This window comes from Hyposmocoma kahamanoa, unplaced genomic scaffold (genome assembly GCF_003589595.1).
Source record: "Hyposmocoma kahamanoa isolate Upper Pololo Valley unplaced genomic scaffold, ASM358959v1 160, whole genome shotgun sequence".
NCBI lineage: Eukaryota > Metazoa > Arthropoda > Insecta > Lepidoptera > Cosmopterigidae > Hyposmocoma > Hyposmocoma kahamanoa.
Window position 1 is genome coordinate 1163704 of NW_020653575.1, and position 25738 is coordinate 1189441.

The 25738-nt window shown below is 35.1% G+C and overlaps 1 protein-coding gene and 1 non-coding gene across 3 annotated transcripts in view; both read right to left on the reverse strand.

Moving 5' to 3' along the window:
• Window positions 1-25284, reverse strand: part of LOC113225397 (serine protease gd-like) — a 37258-nt gene extending 11974 nt beyond the window's left edge. The window contains exons 1-2 of one of the 2 annotated variants that reach the window (XM_026457700.1): window positions 25072-25284; window positions 433-598 (exon numbers count right to left, since the gene is read on the reverse strand). In XM_026457700.1, coding sequence (XP_026313485.1) covers window positions 433-598; window positions 25072-25269 — 364 coding nt within the window. In that variant the 5' untranslated portion in view covers window positions 25270-25284. Of the gene's footprint in view, window positions 1-432; window positions 599-11680; window positions 12007-25071 lie in introns of those variants that run through there. The other variant, XM_026457699.1, reaches the window with a different exon arrangement.
• LOC113225488 lies at window positions 18959-19106 on the reverse strand. Its single transcript, XR_003310024.1, has one exon. It is a non-coding gene; the product is annotated as a U2 spliceosomal RNA (small nuclear RNA).
• Window positions 25285-25738: the final 454 nt, after the last annotated feature.

Consider the following 25738-nt stretch of genomic DNA (forward strand, 5'->3'; position numbering starts at 1 on the left):
GAGTTTGGGTATAAATTGTGGTTGTCTATGTGTTTCCATGTCATCCGCGATCCAGGCTTACCTTAGTGACTAGAGTCATAACCTCGATGAGTAAAAAAATTATAAAAGTAGTAGGTATATTTTGTTATAAACCATTAGTTTACATTTTAAAATAGGGAGGTACCCTACTTATGTCAAACACCGTAACCTTTCTTGAACTACTATCTGTAATATCTACAGAGTTTCAAAATGGCAACCGTTAAGATACATAATGGTTTCCCGCGAAAAATATCAGGAAATTAAACTGTTGAAGAAAAATTACAAACCAAGATCTGGCAGTATGGTTAATGAGACGCCTTAGCCTATTCCAAACGACAAAAACATTAGTACTATAATATTATGAATGTGTTTCTGTCTCTCTAATTTAAATTATTTTATTTAGTGCATATTTACCTCCAGGTCCATAACAGAGAACATTGTTATTGACAGAGAGAGCTGTCAATTTAGGCAGAGGCGATGTAGTAGGAAAATCCACCCTGTAATCGATTGGCATTCCATGATTGAAGTCATCGAGAATGTAGGGATTGTCTCCTATTGGTGCTAGGCGACCGACGTAATTCTGAAAAAGTAGAAAGAGGTTTTAAATACACTTTTTATTTGCTTTTTTTACAAAATATTTATCCTCTGTTCCATCCATTTTATAGATATTTTATTTATGAAGTATGTATTTATCTAAGCATTTATTAGTCCGTAGTAATTAAATATTTTTGCTGTTTGTTTTTATTATTATTTTATTACATAATTTAATTTTGTCTTGTAGTGCACGTAAACCCATTATTGTAATTTATTATTATTAATTTATTATTGTATTGTAATCATTGTGTCCTGTATTTTGGTCTGCAAGAAGAAAAATTTTTATAGAAGTAAGCAGTACCTTTTGTTTGTGTTTTCCGTTTCACCAAATGTGATTTGTGTTTTCCTGTACAATAAATAATTAAATTTAAAAAAAAGTATTGTGAAAAAAAGGATAAGTTTTCATTAGCCATAATGACACGGCGTAAACGAAGTCTCGCTTACGGCGGTTCGCACAGTTCTATACGTTTATTATTGTGCTTATAGACCCCTGATGAAGTATAATAAGTAAGACAAGTATTTATTATCTAAATAGTAACGTAACAGCGCGACTTGTATGTGTGCACGCCCTTTCCGCGCGCACGCATTCATGTAATCGCTGGACGAGTCCAGAAGAAGTGTTCTATTGTTTGTTTGTGTTCAAAAAATTGAAGACGGATTAGATTTAAGATTAGATTATGGTATTATAAAATATATTAAAATCAAGTTAACAATTAATAATACTTCATAAAATAAACGGATTATAAAAATGAATTTAATTACTATGAAGAAATCAAGAACGAAGGAAAGAAATACAATATTTTTACTACCTAATTTATAGAATTGCACTTCAATATTTGTATCAATAATATTTTATCATTAATGTGTGTATCATCTCATTACAGTATAAGAGAAAACTCACTCGTTTTTACTCTAACGTGGAAAAGGTTTTTGAAATTCGAACTTGACGATGGACTTTTTTCCTTCCTTCATGCGATGGACCGTGGAAGAAAAAAAAGATAATGACACGTTCAACTATGCAGTTTGTCGTACATTATTTATTAAATTGACTATGTATGATAAATAATTGTGTTTATTAAATTATAAATTAAAGCAAGAATTAAAATTGATAAGGTGCAAATTCAGAACGCACCGAAAATAAACTTTTTCTTTTGATTAAAAAAACTGATGTTTTATAGTTCAATTGTTTTTCTTTCATCTACCATTTTCCTCGCTATAGTGACGTGAAAAGTTGTGTGTTTCGCTCGGCAGCAAAGTTGTTTTGCGTCTCGTGCCTTCACACACTTGCTGCGCTCAGCATAGCTTCCTTTGCTCACTCAAGCGCACTCGCGTCAAAGAACAACATTGCAGCTTTGCATAACAAATAACTATTAATACAAAGTCGCAAAAAAACCGTCTCCACGCGACGAAATTCGCGCTCATGTGAACGGCAGTACGACAAACTAACATGATCTCAAAGGGCCCGTCAACTTGCGTTGACAAGTTCCCGGCGTTGACACGGCGCCGACCGGCGGGCGTTTACTGTGAACACTTACGGCTAAAGACTTCTACATAGATATCGTTGCCTACGGCGATTTACGCGTAAAATTCAGTAAGTCGTAAGCGCGCTCACAAACGGCCGTTGAAAGCTCGTCATATGAACATGCTCTAATGTAACAAACTGAAGTGTAGTAATTTACGCACCGAGCAGGCGGGAGTTGTCCTACTCGAGCAGGCGGGAGTTGTCCTACTTGCTCTTATTATACTATGCCCCGGGTGTGTAATTTTACATAATGGATTCTGAGAAATTACAGGCAATCTGCGGACGTATACATCAGTGAGACGAACAAGTGCTACGAGAAAAATAGCACGTGACATTATCGAGAGAAAGTTGCAGAATTGCTGGCGGCTGATCGTTGCATTGACTGCCTTGAACGTTTGTTTTTTACATGTAAAATTAGTCCAGTCGCAGTCCTCCATATAATGGCCGAAATCAACCATTCAACTCCATCAATCATCATTATCAACACCAAAAATATCATCGTATCGTGATTAATAATGATAAATAAAAGCTACCTAAGCGCTAGGAACTCGGGTACTTTATTACATTGCAGCGGATAGCGAGGGACGAGCAAGGTGCGCCTGCGGGCAGTATAGCAAGAATAACTTTTTTTAAATCTTTGTGGTTTGATTTTTTCCTTTCTGGGCAATGTTGCCGTTATAACAACTTAGTCGCTTAGGTTTAATGAATTTTATGAATGTTTAGCAAGATAAACTTTGGTTTTAGCGAGAAATAAACTTTGAGACATTTTTGACCCACGGGTTATTTCAGAAATAAAAACGTGAAACATACAATCAGACTGTAAAAAATGTTACATTATTTGTGTTTATATATGCATATTTATTTTAGAATAGAATATTAGTATTTGTTGTTTATTATAATTCAAGAAGTTGATTCTCTCTTTGAAGCTTTGAATTCCATAAATAATACAAATAATCTTCAGAACACTGATTTTTTAGTTTTCTGGCACTATTAAATAATTATTTGGGTGATAATAAAAAATATCCGAAAACACTTTACTGTTACTCGAACCGAAAATTTTTTTAAAAATTGTAGCATTAGAGCGCCTTGTGAAAGAGTTCGTCGAGGGTAGTACTGCCATCTTACCTATATCTCGCGCCAAGCAGTAATGCCAGCATTACTGTGTTCCGGTTTTGAAGGGTAAGGGTGCTGGTGAAATTACAGGCACATGGGATTTGTCAACTTATGTCTCGGGGTGACGGGCGCAGTGGTAGGGCCCCTAAGATCTTTGTGATTTAAAGCTCTGAGTGGCACTGCAACTGTTATGGACAGGCATGTAGCTTACCATCAGATGCACGACTTGTTCGTCCCGTCACTTGATACTACAAAAACACAAAAGTTAAAAACCGAAACAACCGCTTTTCAAAATTACTCGATATTTGCATGCCCTAGTGAGAACTACGAGATAGCCCAAACCATCTTATTACGAAAGGAGACCTGTGACCGGGAGTGGAACCTATATAGGCTAACTGTTAATATATTATTGATATGTTAAAAAGAGTTATTAGGGCCTAAATCCTTTTCAAGGAGTGTTTGCGAGGGTGCAACTATGATGAACCTAATAGCCTAAAGCCGACACTCACTGCCTTTAACTATCGCATTGAGTGAAAAATCACATTCGCGAACAGAAAAATGGAAAAGTGGAACAGCTAATCATACCCTTGATATAATAAAGCCACATGTGATGATATGTTATAAGGCTTTTATTACCTGAAAATCATTTTTCAATTGTCAGATTAAATGACGACAAAAAAGTTTAGTAAAAAAAGTGACCTCACCGCGACTACGTTTTGTAATAAATATTCAAACAGTCAGAATAAATTTTTGAGGTTATAAAGCCGAATGTTTTATCATTATGTTCTAGGTCTAACCAGGCCTTCAGTACATAGATTAAATAATGTGAAAAAAATCACAACTGTACATGTTCATTTGCACTTTCTCAAAAGTTGGGATTTTTGTTGGGTTACTTTTATTTTAAAGGTGCGATATGTGAAATTTTAAAACTCTCTCAGTGACCTCAGTCGAGTCCTGACCCCAGATCAACCCGTTTGCACGTACTTCATCCAGTACTCAAAAGGCTAGTGCCTTGGGTGAGCCGCCCCGGGTGCACGTACAGCACCCACCCTATTTTCCAGATAGGTACCGGAGCTGTAGGAATGCTCATTTCTCGTTGCGCATTGTACAACTAACGTTTACCGTGCCACCGCTAAGCCGTTGACTCTCAATTAACTACTAAATCCCCTCTTTGGTAGCGGAGCTGTAAGCCACGCTCACTTCCCGACGCCGAGGCGCATTAGTAGTTCCTAGAAACCTGCGCGGCTGGAGAGACCGGAGAATGTCTAGCTCATCCTCTACTAGCTCTCCGGGCTAGTCCAGAGATGTCGGTCGCAGTGTCACGTAGCTTCCAAGTTAAAAGGCAACTCACGTGTCCCGCGTATTTCCTCGTCTTAGGCCCTCGTCTAGACCGCTACTAGATGCGTTAGCTGCGCACGAGACAGACGCCCCGGCCACACACCACTGAAGCAGACGAACATATCCGTCTCTGCAGCTCACTATAAACTCCGGCGAGTCCATAACCAATTCCGGGTCCACCAGAGACGCCCGTGAAGTATTACTGGCGGAGGCCTTGGCCCGGACGCTCACCATACCCTAATCTTACCGGGAAGCCCGTAGTCTCCCTGGAACTCCCTATCTCCGGGCCGGTAGATAAGGACAAGTTTAGGGTCAAAATGCACCTAACAAACTGTCTATTAGATGGACTGACCAGGTGCCTCTATTAAGTGCAAGTCCACGAGGCGGCACACGTCGCCGGCGATTCAAACTATAGACAAAGCTGCTAATCACTGCTAATAAATGACTGTCGCGATCCTAAGCAATCGCCGCAAGGAAGATAGAGAGAAACCTGTTTTCAAAAATAAATATTGACTTTTCGCTGTTTGAATACAGCGAATAACAAGATCTTATAAAAAAGTACTTTTACTTACACTTTTAATCGCACACATGCCCAAATGATTGTAGCAAATACAGTACGAAAATTACTTTCATTAGCAAAAAAAATGACCTCACAGCGACTACGTTTTGTAAATTATAGTTTTAAACTGTTAAATATTCAAACAGTCAGAATAAATTTTTGAGGTTACAAAGCCGAATGTTTTATCATTATTTTCTAGTTCTAACCAGGTCTTCAGTACATGGACTCAAGCCTTTTTATAGTTTTAATTCGTTCAATTTAATTCGTGTCGTTTGCACATGCATATAGTAGATGTTGTCATTTCATCGGCGATACACAAGTTAGTACGATAATGAATAGAACTTAAATTGAAATTTCAAAAATCTCTGATACAAAACAGCGTAAAACAAATTTCGAGAATAGAGATTACCCACTGCCCACTGACAAAACGTAAGAATTAAATATTATGCATTATTACCACCGACTTATGTCACAATATAGTTTTGATTTAAAGCTCTGAGTTTTACTGTAACTGTTCGTCCCATCACTTGATATCTTAAAAAAAGCTTTGTATAATGTTTGCTTCACATATCATACTTTTAAATAAATATATTAAATGACAAATGTAAACAAGTAAGTATATACAAAGAGCAACCCCTACAGTTTCTTACACATTTTTCTTAGGAAAATCTGTCTTACAAAGAAGGTAGTGAGTGTATAAGTAGTTAATGTTATTTATAATAAGCAGATTATAATTTGTTTACTCATGAAATAAAATATTATTTATTTTAAAAGCTCTCTTAGTTATTGTTATATTCATACAAACACTGAATAAACACAAAGAAAAAATCCTTCAAATCCGGCCGGATCGAAATAATTATTACTGTTTATTTTTATTTTTATTTGTTTTACTTTCATTAGCAAAAAAATGACCTCACAGCGTCTACGTTTGGTAAATTATAGTTTTAAACTGTTAAATATTCAAACAGTCAGAATAAATTTTTGAGGTTACAAAGCCCAATGTTTTATCATTATTTTCTAGGTCTAACCAGGTCTTCAGTACATGGACTCAAGCCTTCTTATAAGTGCTTAGTCGAGAAGTTGCAGACTGTCCTGGTTGCAACATCAGATCCAAGTTACTACGGTATTATTATAGTGTCACCTCCATTTCCATAGTATACAAAATTTCAAGTTGATCGGTCGAATGGAAGTCAAATAAATAATCTTTTTAAGGCGAATCATCAGAGGAGGAGCGGGTAAATCGGTTTTGCTAAATCAAATGTTTGAGGTCTTTACCATTAAATAATGGTCTTACAAAGTTATACAATATACTTAAGGATATAGAAGAAGTCTAGATATAGAAGAAGTCTGGATATAGAATGTGGTAATTGATTATACAATAGGATGTACTTTACCCGATCATATAAAATCCCGAAAACAGGCTAAAATAAAAGTAAAAAACGAATGATTTAAGAATAAAAGATCCAACTTTGCACATAATTTTTATATGGAGATATTTTCTCTTCAAATGCTACAGAGAACCTTCTCAATTTTGGTTTTCAAGTAAAGCCCTACAGTTATTAATTAACATTTATCCCAAATCTTGAAAATTACCCAGCGGTTTAACGACACGCCGCGTCCCCCGCTGCCCCGTCAATCGCAAAGGTGCTAATCAACATTGGATATTTGTCAAATTTTCTCAGCCAGTTCTTATTTAATAATAATTAGTAGCAGTGGAGCTCCTTGTGAAAGTGTTCGTCCAGAGAAGTACCTATTTCTGCCGCCAAGCAGTAATGTGAATATTACTGCGTTCCGGTTGCAGAGTAAGGGTGCTGGTGAAATTACAGCCACATGAGACTTTTTAACTTATGTCATGTGGCAGTATGTATGTGGCAGTTCCCCTCAGATTTAAAGCTCTGAGTGGCACTGCAACTGCTACGAATAGGCGTGTCGCTTAGGACCAGGCGCACGACTTGTTCGTCCCGTCGCTTGATATCATAAAAGCTGTATCACGTTGCTTCTACATACCATACTTTAAAATAATTATTTTAAATTATAAAAGTGATCAAGTTTCTATTTACAAAGAGCAACCCCTACAGTTTCTTAGAGATTTTTCTCAGGAAAATCTATCTTATAAAGCAGGTAGTGAATGAATATTCAGTATGACGATTTCAATGGTAATAGTTTATTTATGAAATAATAGTTTTTTATGCAATCATTGCATAATAAAGGTCCATAAAGACGATCACCGTGTTTGTCTAAGTAATAGGTGTGCATGCCTAAGTAATAGGTACGAGATTTTAAGACCTAATTATGTAATGATTACATACAATACTATTTCCAATAGTAAATAAAATAATGTAACTGAACCAATGTTTAATATCTGTTTTGTTAACAATCCCATGACAACGAACCTTTTTTTTTAATAAACTTTAATTATTATTATTTTTAATTTATTAAGCCTTTGGCAAAGCCATCAGCCTAAACATGAAGTTTAATTATGATGCCACAAAGAGGATAGGCAATTTGAGGCGGCGTGCTTGGATTGACTCGGGATTCCTTAAAACGGGCCGATACGGGTATTTAAGTTCGAGATTCGTATAATTTCCGTTTTAATCTTCGATTAAAGCACAATGGCACAATATCCTATTCCACTTTAAACTAGAATTCACAAAATAATTGAAAGTCAAAATAAAAACGACGCTTTTCCCCCCAAAAGATCCAGAGCGAATCCTAATAATCTTTAACCCATTTATTAGGGTAGGCAATGGTTCCACCATACAGCCTCTTCATATTATTTAGACAAAACCCAAACAAACGCTACAAAGAGATAGAATACAACTGGCCAAGTACCTCATATTTTACCATACTATACTCATATTATACTCATATTTTAACCAATCATTTTATTAATTGCATATTTATGGCCTGGTTGCAAGACTTAGGACAATTTAACCAATCAGGAGGCAGAGGGTAGTATAGCGTTTCAGTAGCGTCTTTTTTGATATTTTAGTCTTAGAGGATGGAAAAAAATAAAGAAATAGTCTAAGATTATAGTTAGCAAAAATACGACGATCTTTTTTTGAAACTCATTTAGGTAAATGTCCCAGTGGTCGACGCTTTTAGACGGAAAATCACGTGTTTTGCCAAAGAAGTACTTAATTATCAGTCATACTGACTACCTAGGTATGTTAACATATTAAACGGTTTGTCATTTATTTTCTAGGAACTATAAAATTTAAAATAATCATAGGCATTATTAATATATTCCAGTTTTCCGCTACCTCTAAAATTGTTCCTGTGTATGACAGGCTAAATTTCTAATGTCTCAATAGTTGACTATGGCACAGTGAGATCGGAGTACCTACCAGTATTTGGCAGGACGTTATGTTACGATTTCATAGTTATTTAAACGCATTAATCACTTGATAACAATAAATTTAAAAAGTAAGAAAACCCTAATCAATCGAGATGCTTTTATTAAAATTAATAAATACTTACTTACCTTTGCAGACAAGGTAAGTAAAAGCATGCAAAAAACATACAAAATAGAAACTAGAAATAGAAAATATACGGATGTAACAGAAAGGTGTAATTACATTAAAGGTGAGTCCTTTAATATAACTACAAAATAATAAAACAGAACCAATATTTAATATCTATTTTGTTAACAATCCATGACAACAAACGCATTTTTAAAAATAAACTTTAACCCATTTATCAGTCAATGGTTCCACCATACAGCCTCTTCATATTATTTAGACGAAAGCCAAACAAACGCTACAAAACAAAAAAGCAATAATTATATACACGTATAAATTTATACGTGTATTTAATTTCGAAGCTTTGTCCAGAACTCCTAGATGTCTGTTTGACATCAACACTCTATTATTCTTACAATTCTAAATACAAAACCTAAGCTGCCTGTACTACAGTACCATAGAAAAGAGCGCCTTTATGATATGGCTTATGAAATTTGACAAATGAAAATACAGGGGTACTTAGAAAAAAATATTAGCAATTTAAAAGCTCTTTTCGTAATCATTATTGATATACAGATTAACAAGCACAAAGAAATTAGTAGAAATAGAAAATAGTATAGTGTACTATGTATTAAGGACATTAAGTAAGAAATTACTAACGAGTGTCGATTATAGACTTTTTATCTGGTATAGTTGATTGTATGCAACTACGTGAGCTAAGCTAAATTAGCTAGCTTTGTTCGCGGCGTGGCCGGCGCTTAAGGCAAAACTTTTAATAGACGTGCTTGATATAAAAAGTTGACAGCTCAATAAAAACCAACGGTGTTGTTATCCCATCGATTCAATACCACACATTTTCTGGCGGTGCCCAAATATAAGTGAGACGCAGTACAGTAAACTAATGGTGACTAACGACTTGTTCAGTATGTAGAATGAGGTAGTGTTTATTCAAAATCCTTCATCTTCCGAGAACTGGTACTTTTTTGTTATTTTTTTACTTTCAATATCCTGTTAAGTTTTTGTCAAGGAGCCTTTTTAATCATGTTCATTCTGTTGTTATAATCATCATTTGAATTTGGTATAATTAACCGATTTCAAAAGAGGAGGCTCTCAATTCGATTGTATTTTTTTGTATGTTAAGCAAGTACTCTTTTTGTTGGAAACAGGATGCCTCAATATTGATCTCATTTAAATTTGAAGAAAATACTCCTGCCTCTGCCTACCTGTGAGGATGGCGAACTAGGCGATGAATCCGGTTTCGCGCACATTCCGGTAACCGATTTCAATAAAACTTGGCAGATAGATGTACTACCACAAAATTTTGAGGTCGATTTTTTTTATAAAAAAGTAATATTTTTTTATTATTAATACAAAGATCCGTGAAACACAAAGAAAAATACCAGATCTAACTGGACTCGAACCAGCGTGTGTTGTCTTACCGTGACTATTGCTGTTACCAACTGAGACACAAACCGATCTTATGAATTTGTTTATCCTTGTTGCACATCTTTGTATTTGGTTTGGTGGCGCCAATAATAATGAGAAACTTATGGAAGTTTCTATATTTTTTTGTAGTTGGTTTAATGTTTCAAATCCTCTTTATACGTATGTCTCGCTTTATCTTTATAAATGTAGGTACTGTGAACCAAACGTGTCGTCACCATCATCAACCATATATATCCCATTCCCGGGCACGAGTCCACTTTAAATCATACGCCACCACGCTAGTTTAAAACTACAGGTCACCACGCTACATTAATACCATGGGCCACCACCATGCTGCTTTAAAATCATAGGCCCCCGCGCTACTTTTAAGCCGTAGACTACCACACTGGCTAGTTAGGAACTTCTCGTGACTTCTTCGACATGTAAGTTTCATTACGTTTTTACTTTTAAAGTAAACATGACTAACTCGTGCTGGTCCCCTGTATTTACATATTTAAATCTATTCATTTATTTAAGTGGTCTAGAAGAATATGTAATACATATTTTACAAATTAGATTATTTAATTACGTCATTTTCTGAATACATAATTAAATTTCATACAAAAGACTTCAACGACGCCATTACCAGTTCTCGAATTTTAGGCATATGTTGCTAGAATGTCATCGTATGTTGTAAACAGTCTTTTAAATCTTTTTAGCTAATATTGTCTAACCTTAAACTATTGTTAGATTATTATTGTTTTATGTAAGTACGTCACAATATCCGGCTTAAAATATTTGTAATCTTAACACATGGCTATAAAACTGATAGCATATGATGGCACAAAACAATTAAGTAAAATGTTATAACTGTTTGTTTTGTTAAATTTGTTTCTTGTCATAAGTACGATTATGATTATGGTATGGCTACTCTTTTTGACCCTATCTATATACATGTTTATGATCTGTTTCTACACTGTTTAGGATATTGTGCGAACAAATAAAAAAAGAAGTACAAAAAAAACTTCTTTTTAAAACATATTATTATAGCACAAGCCATATTAGTCATAACTTACGACTTGTTTTTTAAAACTCGTCTTGAAAATAAAATTATTAACTAAGTAATATTATATGACCAATTTTCTGGTTTCGAAAGAATAACACGTGTCATTAATGTTTATAGAACATTTTATTAGTAATAACTGTGGAACCGACTTTATTGTAGAATATAATGGTACTAAGATAGGTTAACTAATTTAAAAAAAACGATCTTTAAAAGACACACAAACTGTGTTTGTTGTTAAAAATATACGTACGAGTCAATTTTTTAAACACAACTGTTTTCGAGAAGATTCCTCTGAGGAAAATGAGCAAAAAATGCGTGGAGTTGCTCGTTTACGTGCCAAAAAAAAAATACGACGCTATAGTACGAAGCATGTGTACAGTATTGCAGAAAGCACTCTCACTTATCTTATAATCTCTAATTTATGTACTATCAACAGCACATCAGGCGTCATACGTACCTGCTTGCCAAATAATTCTAACAAGATCCATGAACACAATGAACAACAGAAGGGGGAGTAAAGGTTAGGTTAGATATCTTTATCTGACGTGCTAACATAAGTCTATTATTTATGAATTTGCACTTACATTCAACAATCTAGTTGCAATTGTGAAATTAGCTGTAATTAAAACATGAGACACTATTCCTCTACTCTTAAGATGAATTGTCCCGTGCAGACCACTGCTATCTCTTTTGTATTCAAAGAACTCAGGGCAAGATGACGTTAAATGGTGTGCTATTACTAAAATAGGTCCTAATACAATGAAAACAAATGCACTGTACATATTTTTTGATCTATAGTTTTTTTTAATTTTCATGTTAAATTACACAACACACTACACTATTTTTATTTTATAACTTTTAAATATATTTTCGCAAACATTCTCGCGTTATAAACAATAACGTGTGTTCATAGTGGCGCATGCAAACAAACTGGAAACAAGTTAAACATTAGCATGTGTGGTACGTTCTGTATAATTAATCACTCTACGTTTGATCAAAAACGCTATTTATTAAAGGTAAATTTTATAATATTATCGAACAACTTCAACCTAATGATTCTTTGAGTAACGAAGAAAAATCTTCTTTTACCTAATAGCCATTATAACCGATGAATTATTGATGTCATTGTATTACAACGTAGATTATACTTATAAAGATTCCATAAAATACCTAAACAAGTAAATATAAATATTATAAATATTAGATAACGTCACATACATTGCTCCGATCCTAAAGTAAGTAACTAAAGCACTCTGACACAAGCAGATCTGAGACAATATAGAAACATTTTCTACATTGACCCGGCCGGGATCGAACCCGGGACCTCAGAAATGGCGACACCATGAAAACCGGCGCGCAAGCCACTCGACCACGGAGATAGTCACAACAAGTAAAGCAAGGGCACTTTCAGCAGTAAAATGGAAGACTCTCCATAAGATGACTGGGGGTCCGCAAGCCATTGAACTTTTATTCTGTTTTTTTTTTTAAGTTTTTGTTGAACGTCACTATGATTGACCACCATGATATTCAATTATTTTTATGAAATTACTTCACTAGTGTGTTATAATTCTAAATACAAAAACCTAACACTTTGAAAAAATTCCTTCGATCCGGTTAGATTCGAACCAACGTCTTCCAGTAAACTGTGCTAACTAACCATGGAAAGAACTAGCGGACCTTACGAATTTTTCTATGTGCTTGTTGAAGATCTCTGTTTTTGGTCTTTACTTGTTTTGCCGTATCGCCATTCGTTACAAATCTATTTCTTCACTCACACATACCACATGTTCACTCACCTTTCCTTCTGCTGTTACGTCAATACGACAACAGTCAAGGGAAAATCCCAGATTACGCCAATCATTATGTTGGTAGGTTACTCTCTGAAGAGCGCCACATTCCTCTACACACATAAATTAACTAGGTACCTACCACTGGAGTGGTAGGTACCTAGTTAACTTATTCGCACATGCCGTGTCATCAAATGAGACTTTCCTTGATAAGTCCCTTGATCCTGTAATTTCATCAGCACCCTTCAAAACCGGAACGTAGTAATTTATTTATTTATCTATTGAAAACACTTGAAAGCTTACAGTATTTACACTACCAAAGCGCTTACAAGTCAAGTAAAAAAAAAATTAAGAAAAATTAGATTACAAAAGTAAGTTGAAAAATACTGGTCGAAAGGTACATATCCCGCGCCAGATAACGTACTGTTTGTCAAAGAATATATCCAAATTCTGCTCCATTACGGCTTGGTGGCAGAAATAGGTAAGATGCCCGTACATTCCTGGACGAACTCTTTATCACGGAGCTCTACTGCTACGAAAAATATAGCTTCTAGTATAAATATGCAACAGTCCTTCATTTATTTGTTTCGTCTATATCAGTGGTCGGCAAATCGCGATTCGCGAGCCTTATAAGAAGGCTCTTTGGTCTCAGTGGCTCTTCCACATAATACCGTCCTACAAAGTACAAGACACGTGTGGATGGGAAGAGTTGGAAGGGAAAACCTAGGTGAATGTACCTCAATCAGACTGAGAACGTTTTTAGCAAAAACCAGCTTAGGAGTACCCCAATTAAGTTAATAACTACTTATTCTGGTACGGTAGGGTACAATAAAGTAGGGGTACGGAGGGAATTAGCATTGGTTTTTGATGTTTCAATTGTTAAAAGACAATACATGCAAATTGCAGAGGTTTCGAGTCGCGTGGGTCTTTGCGTTCCCGATAACCAACCTACTGCACTACTGTCATGAACGATGAGGACTTTGAATATTATTGTGTTGTTTTAATATTATCCAGTACTCTGTGTGAGTGCAAATAAATGACTTTATTTGTAATGTGTTATGGATTATAAATATTGAACAAGTGATTATTTTTGCTACGCTATTGCATTAAGTTAGTCCTGTAATGATACTGTTATGATACTAGCTTGTGTATGTAAAATAAAGTATATAAAACCTACCTATATAGTTTAAATTGGTTTTTAGTTCTTAGGTTTTCGCGATTGTTACACATAGGAAATGAAATTATTTTTCCGGATGTAAATCGCGTACATACATTTGTTTTTTTTTTTTCAAACAAATCTTGCTTTGTTTTTTAAATTGGTTCTCAAATCAAATTTCAAATTACCGTTGATTATCGCGACTCGAGGTTCTGTAATGAATTTGCCGACCATTGGTCTATACCATAAAAAATTTTGCCTCTCTTCAATGTCCAGTAGGGTTACAACGACAGTGCGCAACTAGCACGATACTGGTACTACTATTCTCGCTATCTCGCACCTTGTCGTGCTAGCCCTACGGGTTGTGTCAAAGAGATTTCTTGCAGAGATAAGAACTCTCTATTTTATGATGATTCGAAATTATGGAATAGAAGACGAGCGCGATTGCTTTTGTTTTTATATTGTGTTTGGAGATGGCCGACGCACGACGAAGGAGCAATAATAATAGTATAAACTGTTTCAGACCTTACCCCTTTTCTTTGATTATCCTACATGTGTGTGTGAAGTTTTATAAATCTCCTATTTAAGCATAAAAAAGTTATAGAGTATTTTCGGTCGTTGAATATTTAAACCACTCTCCTGGAAAGTTTTTATATTACGGATGTGAACTTATTGTATCAAAGTTTCGAATTAATTACCTATTTCAAGTTTTGAGACTGAATCATAGTAACAGACCTCCAATATTTATTTCACCGAGTCTGTGTTTCATTTAAACACGTAGCTATATCTGCGTAGTTTTGTTTATTTTATAATTCAAACAACGTACTTTACAAATCCTCCGATTCCATTTTGATACCTCCATTTGGAGGCGCGATGCCTCCAATAAACACTACGCCGACGTAATTTTTGGACATGTTCTATTTCTTTTTTTCCACAAAATTCCTTTTTTTGTTTTTTGTTCGAATTTTGTTTTGTTTGTTATAATTATTAATACAAAGATCGAACACTCAGAAAAAAATTCTTCGATCTGGCCGGATTCGAACCGACATCTTCTAGCATGCCATGTCAGACGGTATATCAACTAAGCCACAGAACGGCCCAGCGGACCTCACGAACTTCTCTGTGTTTTGTTGTCGTGTATTTGGTTTTTCAACGACTTTTTAGCCGTAGCGTCATCTATGAGAGATCTTAAGTATTTCGTCACCCAGTTAGATACCTTTATAGCTACCAGCCATGGCTAGAGATGCGCTATTCATTGTATTTGAATTTTTATTGAATTGATATTCAATAATTTTTTATGAGAAATTACTCCACTAGTTTATTATAATTATTAATACAAAGATCGAACACTCAGAAAAATTCTTTCGATCGGGCCGGATTCGAACCGACGTCTTCTAGCATGCCGTGCCAGACGCTATACCAACTAAGCCACGGAACAAACCAGCAGACCCATTGACCTATCAACAAATGGACATCGGGTCTAATACAAAAACCACGAAAAAATGCACGAAGTTAACCTATACAAACGTAGTGACATGTAACGAAATACAAAAAAACTAAAACATTTAATTTAAATTGTAACGTCATTGCAGTACTGCCTAATTTTGCTTGCAACAATTTAAAGACTCAAAAACACCATATTCAGCTTCTACTGAAAATTTAACAAAATGCACCATATTTAGCTTCGACTGAAAATTACTTGAACACAAGAGTAATGGAGTAGCCTTTATCGTAAATATAAATTAATTTTTATATATATTAATATGTCGAATTTTATACAAATTCACTTAAAGAAATAAGAAAGAGTTGGGCAGATACATACATACAAATGTTACTAGAAACGTGAAAATAAGCGTGTACAATAAGAAATGTACCGATATTCCAACTAAACGTAAACTCAAATGTCCTTAATTCCGAAAACCGATTTATAATAAAATCGTTACGCTTTCGAGTAATTTTAATTTTTTTCACAAATAAAAAATTAGCTTTTGTTTTGTAATCTTCCTAAAAAAATACATTTGACATTATGGAAATTCGAGCTAATGTATTTACTAACTTCTGACAGGTAATCCCAAGCTGTAAATCGAGTACAACAATATTTTGTTAGTTATTGCTAACGTTTAATAAAAAATCATTTTAAATATGAGATTAAAATTAAAGCGACTCTATAGTTTCTTTGTTCTTAATATTTCAGTCGCTTGTGGTTCGAACAATTGAAAATTACCGAGAAGTTTATATAAGATTCTTGAAAATGACGTAATGGGTCTCTTTCCATTTTTTGCGCATGTAATGTGTAGAAAAAGGACAGTTAGCTATTTGATTATTTTGTGTGCTTTTGTAATTTATATTTACGATTCATTTATATATTATATAAATGAAATACTATAAAACTGTACAAAATAGCACTTTTAAATGAGAACTATGATGACACAATATATTTGTTTAGTGAAAATATGATACAAAATCCTGTTTTTGCACTTTACTGCAGTAGTTTTTACAAGTTATTATTATATGGTACTACATGATTGACAACTGCGCTGTCAGTCGAACAAACGAAGACTGTTGCGCAATTGACGCTCTGTATGCGATTTTAACATAACATTTGTTGATAGGTCAATGAGCGGACCTCACGAATTTTTCTATGTGTTTGTTTTGTTTCTTTTTTTTTTCACAAAATTCTAGGAGCATAATATTACAAAATAAATATGGCTGTTTACAAAAATAACAAAAAACGACCAAAAAATAGTGTTGGCGTAGTGTTCATTGGATGTATGAATTTGTAGAAAGTATATATTTGCATAGCATATAGAATTCTTAGGTTTTCGCGATTATTACACATTGGAAATGAAACAATTTTTTGTTTCTATTTTAAAATCGCGTTTTTTTGTCAAACATTTTAGGTTTTTTACAGTTCCCATGGCTACGGCTGTCTGAGATGGTACTAATGTTAATAACAATACCGGGGAACATTCAAAAATTTATAATTAATCTTTTAGGAGGGGCGAGAGTCCGGTGTAGATATCCAAAATAATAATAAACGAAATAAGCTCTTATCCCCACACACTCTCAACACAGATATAGATACACCATGCTACATTTACTTGATTTTGGTTCGTAAATGTAGTTAAAACGAGTTAACATGCTAGGACACGAAAAACATATTAACAATAACAATAAGAAATGGGGCTAGGTACAATCTCCACTGGCAAATAAAATTGACTCCGGCCTACAATGCCATTGCCGGCGAATACCGCCCAGGTACTATTTAAAATTAAAAATTAATCTTTTAGGCCATAGGAGAGGCTACAATTTGAAATAGATATTTAAAAGAACGGTAATAATTTAGGTATTTAGTAAAAATTATAATTATAATAAGCGCCATGACTTATTTCCAAATTAGAAAATTATGTAATGCAAACCACCTCAGATAGTTAAGAATAGGGTGGTTTGCATTAATTTTATTATATTATTCATATCCGATGAAAGTTGTATCATTTTCAATATTTTTATAACACTTCTAAAGACTTTTATACGAAAATAATAGGAACACAGAAGTGTATTAATTTATAATCTAAATCATAGGTTCCCACACTTTATGGCTCAACTCACACTGGCGCAGAGTCACAGCGTCGCGTCCTGTTTTTTAACCGACTTCAAAAAAAGGAGGAGGTTCTCAATTCGACTGTATGTTTTTTTGTATGTATATTACGCGATAACTCCGGTATTTGTGAACCGATTTTCATGATTCTTTTTTTGTTGGAAAGAGGGTATCTCCATGGTGGTCCCATTTAATTTAAAAGAAAATCATCCACCTCTAAGGGTGGCTGTTCACGCATGAAGACTCATTTTCATAAATAAAAAAAAAAAATTTATTATAAGCAGCAATTATGTTAATAGTTGATTTTGCTATTCTCCAATTCAAGGCATTTTTCTCTCTCGATATACTTTGAGAAGTGATGTTTTTAGTACTCTGTACTGAGATTATAAATTACCTATTATGAGAAGGGCATATTTAAAATAAACCGCAACACTGGATAAAACTTGTTAATTTTAATAATCAACTACAACGCTTGACGACACGCGTAGTCGCGCGACGACACTCGCATTAGCGCGCCCGGATCACAGTGTCGTCGGCGTCTGACGCCTCACTGCTCGCAAGGAACGCAAGTCCGCGTGACTTTAACCAAACGTCGACGCGCGATTCCATATTTGCATATCACAAATTTGTACCTTAACGATGAGAAAACAGAGATGAATATGCTATATACACATCACATCACACCACGAAGAAAGTGAATCATCATAGCGAATGCGCTGCCGACGCCCATACAGGTAACTTCGAAACCAGTCAATTACTGTCAATGAAATGCCAAGAGAACCGAGCAGCGCAAGTACTATTTCAAAATCGACAGTATTGAAAGAGTGTTTACGTGTTTGTTTAACGTAAGTTAAGGTTTTGATGACAAACATTCCACAACAATAACGAAGCAACACTTTTTTTCATTACATTCTAGGAATGTGAATAGTTCGGCACAAATAAGTCCTACGACGTACTGGGTATAGTCTGACTCCACCCCAGCTTACAAAAAAGAAGACATTTCTTTATTTTTGGAAGGACTGTAGCCACTATCAGCAAATTTGAAGCTTTCCCCATCCCAAAACAGTTTTGTTTGCCAGCGGAGATTATAGCTAGACCCGTACCTTATTTAGGTGTAGACTTGTGCTTGCTTGATCTTTTAGTAAGCGATCCCATCTAGTTCTATCGGTTAACCAAATTAGTTCGGTCAAGTTCTTTTAGTTCACTTAACAAATTTCAAATTCATTTACTACCAGATCAAATTAATTCATATTTGTTGGAAACATTGGTCTTATTCGCTGAATTAGTAGAAACAAGGAGAATTTGTCGTCTTTTGAATACCAATGGGGTTACCTGTCAGAAGACCGAAATGACATTTTCTAGAAATAACGTTTTATCGAATTTTCATAACCTCGAAAGTAATTTTGAAAGGCAAATGTGTTTTCTTTTAAACCTACACTTTGATCTTAGCCAAAAGGCCGAGAAGCGATTAACTTAACCTAACTTAACCGAACGTAATCGGTCTATGCGATGAACGACTAACATATCCTGAAAGAACAACGGTTTCGTTATAATTCGGCTTTTAAGGTAATGAAAATTCGAACAAACGTAATTTCGGAAAAAAGAAATTCGAGTTTGTGATAGGCTACCTACCAATGGTGCTCCTACGTGGTCGCAACATCTGTGACGTAATTTTTGCACATGATACCGAAAAAGTCATCTATGCACGCATCCACAAATATGCTAGAGGTGCTGCAAAAGCGAGGAAACCTCAACAGAACCCTAAAGATGTTGTTGCATATTACACGCAAGACCTTTAAGTTCGTTGTTTGAACTTGGTCCACAGTGCACCTGTAAAAAAAATACTTCTGCATTATATGGTCTGTCATCGATATTGAACGGACTCCCTGAACTAGTACTTTTATTCAAATGAACTACTTCGGACTTCTAATACTATTATGTCACTATTGTTTAAACATTTTGTAGGGAATCTGTATTATATAATTAACTTCATAAATAAAACTACGTCATTGAGTGTTACGTATTAGAGACTTAAATGCAATGACAACGTCCAGTCGTGCATCTCACTCGAACTTCTACTAAAAACAGTGAAAGATGCTAATTATCCCGTTTCTACTGAACTAAAAGAGCGGTGAATCGATCTTAATAGATCGCTTCACGTCTTATGTTCCGCAACGCAGACAGTTCCTAGTTCCTACTGATCTTGAAAGACTCGTGAACGTGAGATTGTGCAAGAGGAGCTAGTTCATTTTGGTCAGTGTCGGAAATTAATTTCTAACAATTCATGAACTACCCAAATCTATTTTCTTTACCCTTTTTTTTTTGTAAAAACTTTTGATTACAATAAAAATATGATCTAGCGATTAAACGCCATTGGTCGATAACAACAAGCACGCAGTAGTTGGTCGTAAATTATATGACTGTCGTTGCTTGCACACAAAAAGAACCCTTAAAGTGGTAACTCGTCGGCTTTACTGATAGTAGTTATCTGTGGACGCTAGCAATCGGAATAATAAAGAATACAATCAGATAACCAGCTTTGTTCTCGACCACGGATATTTATCATGATTTTTTTTTTATTGGATATCTCGTCTGGCTTGCAATGGCTGACTGGTTCAATGACTTTTTAGACTTCAACTTTCGTATTTCGAAAATGCTTCATCATGCTGTGTTAATATGAATCAAAGTTAGCGATATTTGTGGCCGTTATATTTCATTGTGCGTACCATGAGGTTGCGTTTTGTCGTTAAGCTAACAACAAAGTGAATAAGATCCTTTTCCCTGTTGCTTTTAATTACAACAAAACGAACTACAAATCACCAAACTGACACATTTATCAAGCTTAACACTTAAGATGTAAATCCAACTCTGTGCGGCTTACGATAAGAACGGTTCAAAGTACAAAGTGTCAAAAGTGTTCTTGACTGTACATATAACTAAGCAAACCTACACGTCTATAGCTATAAGTTTATAGTATACGTTCAAAGTTCTTAAAATATTTGCAAGATATTATATAGATCAAGGAATTGCAACGTATTCATTCACGACATTTAACTGCCTCCGTAGCCGAACAGTTACCACGCCGGACTGTCATGCAGAGGTTCCAGATTCAATTCCCGGACTGGGAGAAATATTTGTATGACCTACATTTATTTCTCTGTGTGTGTTCATGGTACGCGCGACACAGGGTTTCCCTAGTGCGGGGCTATGTTAAGTATGTGCGTTATTATTGTTACGATTTTTTTCCTTCTTTTTAATAATTATAACAACAATGCGCGCCATAACCACTACAATTACTTGCTCTCAAACTAGGGAATTCCCTGTTTTATGAGTACCAAAACAACGGAATTCTCTCCAGGGCACTATATAACCAGATCTGAAACAATTTAGAGAATAACTTCAGTAACTTTCGAGATATTGGCGCTTAAAGTTCTTTTTTTGCTAATACAAATGTCAATAACGCTGATTTTCAGTTTATACTACCTCAAATGGCTTTGGTTGATTCCGCATAACAGTGAAGATGTTGAATAAATTACTTTGGAAAAAATATCTATTAAAGTGAAAACACGATTCCTAAAAATTTTCACGATACAAAATTACACAAACTTACCTCGAAATTTTAGAAGAAATCAGCGGTATTCAATATTACATATCGTCGGGGATAATGCAATTTCGCGTAACTACATTTCATTATGAGTCTCCATTTCGATATCCAAATTAGCGTAATTTACGGGAATCTATTGTTATGAGTAAGTAGACAACATAAATTGATGCTTACTGTGCAAAAACGAAAGTCGTAGCCATTGAAATAACAAAGTAATAATAACGTTAAATCCCTCTCCTAATTGAATGAAATTTGGTTTGGTGCAGATACGCGCTTTTTCCCATTAGACGCGATATACCAAAGATTTTTTTTTTATATCAATTGAACTAAAAAGAACACGTATACTTTTCAAATGGCTTTAATTTCGTTTATAACATAATAAATTCTGAAATAAAGTCGATCTGAGGCAGTATAGACTCTTAGCAATAAAATTGAAACTAATATGAAAAAAAAAGGTTAAAAACGATGTTAATTACTCAATTTCGCTAAAAATCTCGATTGCGTTACTTAGATAATTACCGCCCTGTGCATTCAGTACAACAATTCATTTAGAGTGTTGCTGGGGTTGCCGCGGTACTTCAGCGCATCAGGCATGTTGGCAGAAGCTCACACGGATGGCTTTCATGCTATTCTTAGAAAGAGAGCTGCCTCGTTGCTAAGCCGTACCCTTGGCAGCTCTAATGACGTTCTTCGCGTTGTGGCTGGTAGGGTTGAGTGCTCGATCATGCTTCATTGCATGAGACTGCATTCGCCTTCAATTTGAGGATAGTCTTTATTTTTTTTAATATTGGTAGATCCTGATGGGACTCCATATATAATTGTGTAACTATTACAAGATTATGTGCTGTATCTGTCTGAGATAAATTAATTTCGATTTGATTTAGTTATGCTAAAGGAGGGTAGAATATTGAGCTCAGGCCCTGTGCTCTCGTTCTCCGTCAGACATCCGTCCGAAACAATTACTATGAAATAAGTAATACCTATTCGATCAAATTAAAAGACGCATGATGCGAATGAAGACTTTGACATTGTCTTTTTTTTATGGAGTATCATTTAGCTGACGAGAACGAACGTAGATCCCCAGGCGCAGAATGTCCACTTCGCAATGATCCTATCTTTATTCATCGCCCACATTGCAAACTATTGCGCCATTTTTTATGATCGTCAGTTTTTACGTCAGAATTGTAAAGAATAAGGATATTTCGCTATTCAAAAATCCGTTACGTAAATTGATGTCGTCGAAGTTGTTACTAGTAGCGAAGTAACGTTCTGTGCATGCGTATTGTAGACAACACTTAATATGCACATGTGCATAAGTTAAATTTATCCAAGTAAGTCATTTTACGCTATGGGTTTAGAGAAATTACTGACAATGTGCGGACGGAGTATTATTACAAGAACGAACGCTACAAGGAAAATCGTGCTTAAAAATTGTCGAGAGAAAGTTGCGAAGACTGACAGGTATTGATTGTGGACTTTTGTAAAATTTATTGGTATAAAGAAATTCTATTAAAAGTGTTTGGCAGGGTACAATATGTAAAACCCATAAAACCCAAAGGTTTATGTAAAACCCAAAGGTTTTACATATTGTATTAATTGTCTGTAACGTTCCTAAATGAGAAATTATTCTGGATCATGTGGCATTCCGCGAATAAAAATATTTGAAAAAGTTAACAAGAATAGTGAAGGATAAAGGAGCATGTGGAAAATTGCCTATTAGATGACACATTTTTTAATTAGTAGCAGTAAAAGCCGCAAAGCTGTAATGTGAGCATTACTGTGTTCCGGTTTTGAAGGGTAAGGGTGTTGGTGAAATTACAAGCACATGGGACTTAACCTCTTTTTGCGTCGGGGATTAAAACATTTTTATGTGTTTGTCAAACTTTTTGTCTGCGGTCATGTTTGATGCGTTTGTCAAATATTGTACGTGTTTGATGGAAATCTAGATTGACGACGTGTTTGACAAACATGTTTGAAGGCATGTTTGTCGAACCAAACTTTTCACGATAACTAAACAGTTATCGCCAATGCGTTTACCTTGTTAGATTCCATTATAGTCGTTAATTTTCGTGGATATGTTTTTCTCTTAATTTCAACCATTCTCTATACCCACATGTACTTCTTTTCTTTTCTTAATACATCGTGCTAGAGTTAATACCAGGAACGCTTTATAAACATTTCTTACTCATTGCAAAAATTACAAAGCGATTTGACTCGTTGTATTAATTACTATAGTAGGATAGGTATGACTGTAGAAAGAGATAACTGAGTGTGAACTACAGACAAGTGTATGTCAAACTGGTTTGATGGTCTAATTGATCGTTTACGGGGCGCTTTACCTGGACGACAATTTTTTATGAGAGCGATCCGTTTAGCTTATAGTGGCACTTCACATCGCTATTTGTACTTGCGTATTTGATATATTTGCCAAACAATCACCATGTGGAGAAAACATGTGTGACAAAGTATTTGCCTTGTTAGCCTATTCGTTTTTAGTGGCAGCAGAGCTCCTTGTGAAAGCGTTCGTCCAGGGAAGTACTGCCACCTTACCTATTTCTGTCGCCAAGCATTAATGTCAGCATTACTGTGTTCCGGTTTTGAAGGGTAAGGGTGCTGGTGAAATTATTACAGGCACATGGGACTTGTCAACTTATGTCTCAGGGTGACGGGCGCAGTGGTAGTGCCCCTCACAACTTTGCAATTTAAAGCTCTGAGTGGCACTGTAACTGTTATGGACAGGCGTGTTGCTTACCATCAGGCGCACGACTTGTTCGTCCCGTCACTTGACGTTATAAAAAAAAATTGACAAATACAGCAAACTCCAAACTTGCGTTAGGTACCGCGCAATGGTCGGTGTCTCGATGCACATCAAAGGAGAAAAAAAGGCAAATCGATTCTTTACTTTCTCAAACTCGTATCTTACAAAGATTGATTATTCAGTAGATGGCAAAACTTTCTATTTATTTTAAATTTCTTATCAAGGGTGTTAATTTAGATGCATTACTTTAAGAATAGGTAAAAGCCTGTGTGTGAATATGAAGGAAATGTGAAGTGAAATCAGTCCGCAAAGTTTGTAATACAATAAATTTTTTGCATTTCAGTAACTTTGTGGTTTAAGATACGGGTTTGAAAAAGTAAAGCGACGAAATACGCTAGTAAACCGTCCACTCTGTGGTCATATTCATTATTTTAACACCTTATTTGGCTCCATGTATAAACTGTCCTATTTGTCAGTATTTGCATGATTGTCTGTAATACGTCAAATATTTTTTCCAAGTACATCAAACAACCCATAGCGAATACAAAGTCGTGTGAAGTATTACAATGAAATATGCTGACGAAATTACAGGCACATGAGATTTGTCAACTTAAGTCTCAAGGTGACGGGTGCAGTGGCAGTGCCCCTCAAAACTTTGCGGTTTAGTGTTCTAAGTGCCACTGCAAGTGCTATGTACAGACGTGTCGCTTGCCACCAGGCGAACGACTTGCTCAACGCGTCTCTGAGGGTCGTAATCTAGAACTCTACTCAATGCTCAAGTCAGGACTAGTGTATGATTCAAAGCACTAGAAATCATACTCAAGTCCTTGCCACTAGGGTCGTATTTTCAGTGCTTGAAATCATACTCAAGTCTGCTGAAATCCTGACTTGACTTGACTTTAGCAGGAAAACTCGTATTTATTACCTTTAATGTATGCGAAATATTTTTTTACCTAAATAATTACATATATCGTGTAGTTAGAATTACAATTCTGGCTTTATGAATATAACAACATTAAACAAATGTCCTTGTGTGACGTATTTATCTATTGTTTACAAAAAGACCACTTACCGTTAACAATCTGGCAGCAATAGTAAAATTGGCTCTAACTGTTATGGTAGACACTGATCCCAAAAATCCAACATGAATCAACCCATAACTACCCGTACTATCACTCTTATATTCAAAAACGTTAGGACAGGGTGACTGTTCATAGTGCCCTCTTATTAAAATAGATCCTAATACAACTAAAAGAATTGCACAGTACATTTTTTTTTAACTTTAATGCTAAATGGCACGTATAGCCTATGTCACAAAACACAGCAATATATTGTTATTTTTAAATTAACTTTCACGAACATTCTAGCGGTGCACTTCAACGTGTGTTCAAGGCAGCGTGTACAAACTAACTGGATTTTTTTTTCACTTCTCGTGTGTGATGACTTCAGCACACGTTCAGCATAATTAATCACTCTACGTTTACTAGAAAATACTATTAAATATTTATTAAGTAAGCCCTTCAACACCATTAACGGGATAATTTGAACTTACGACTGATAACTTTTTGTTTACCGTATTGTACCGTCATTATGATTAATTCAATGTATTGATTGAAATTTTTGAGGGCATGTGTTCACTTACTTATTTATGTGCAATTAAGCGTAGCTATATCTGGAAACATTATTGCTATTCTATGATCAGAGTTTATAATGCAAACAACTTAAAGCGTTTTACAAAT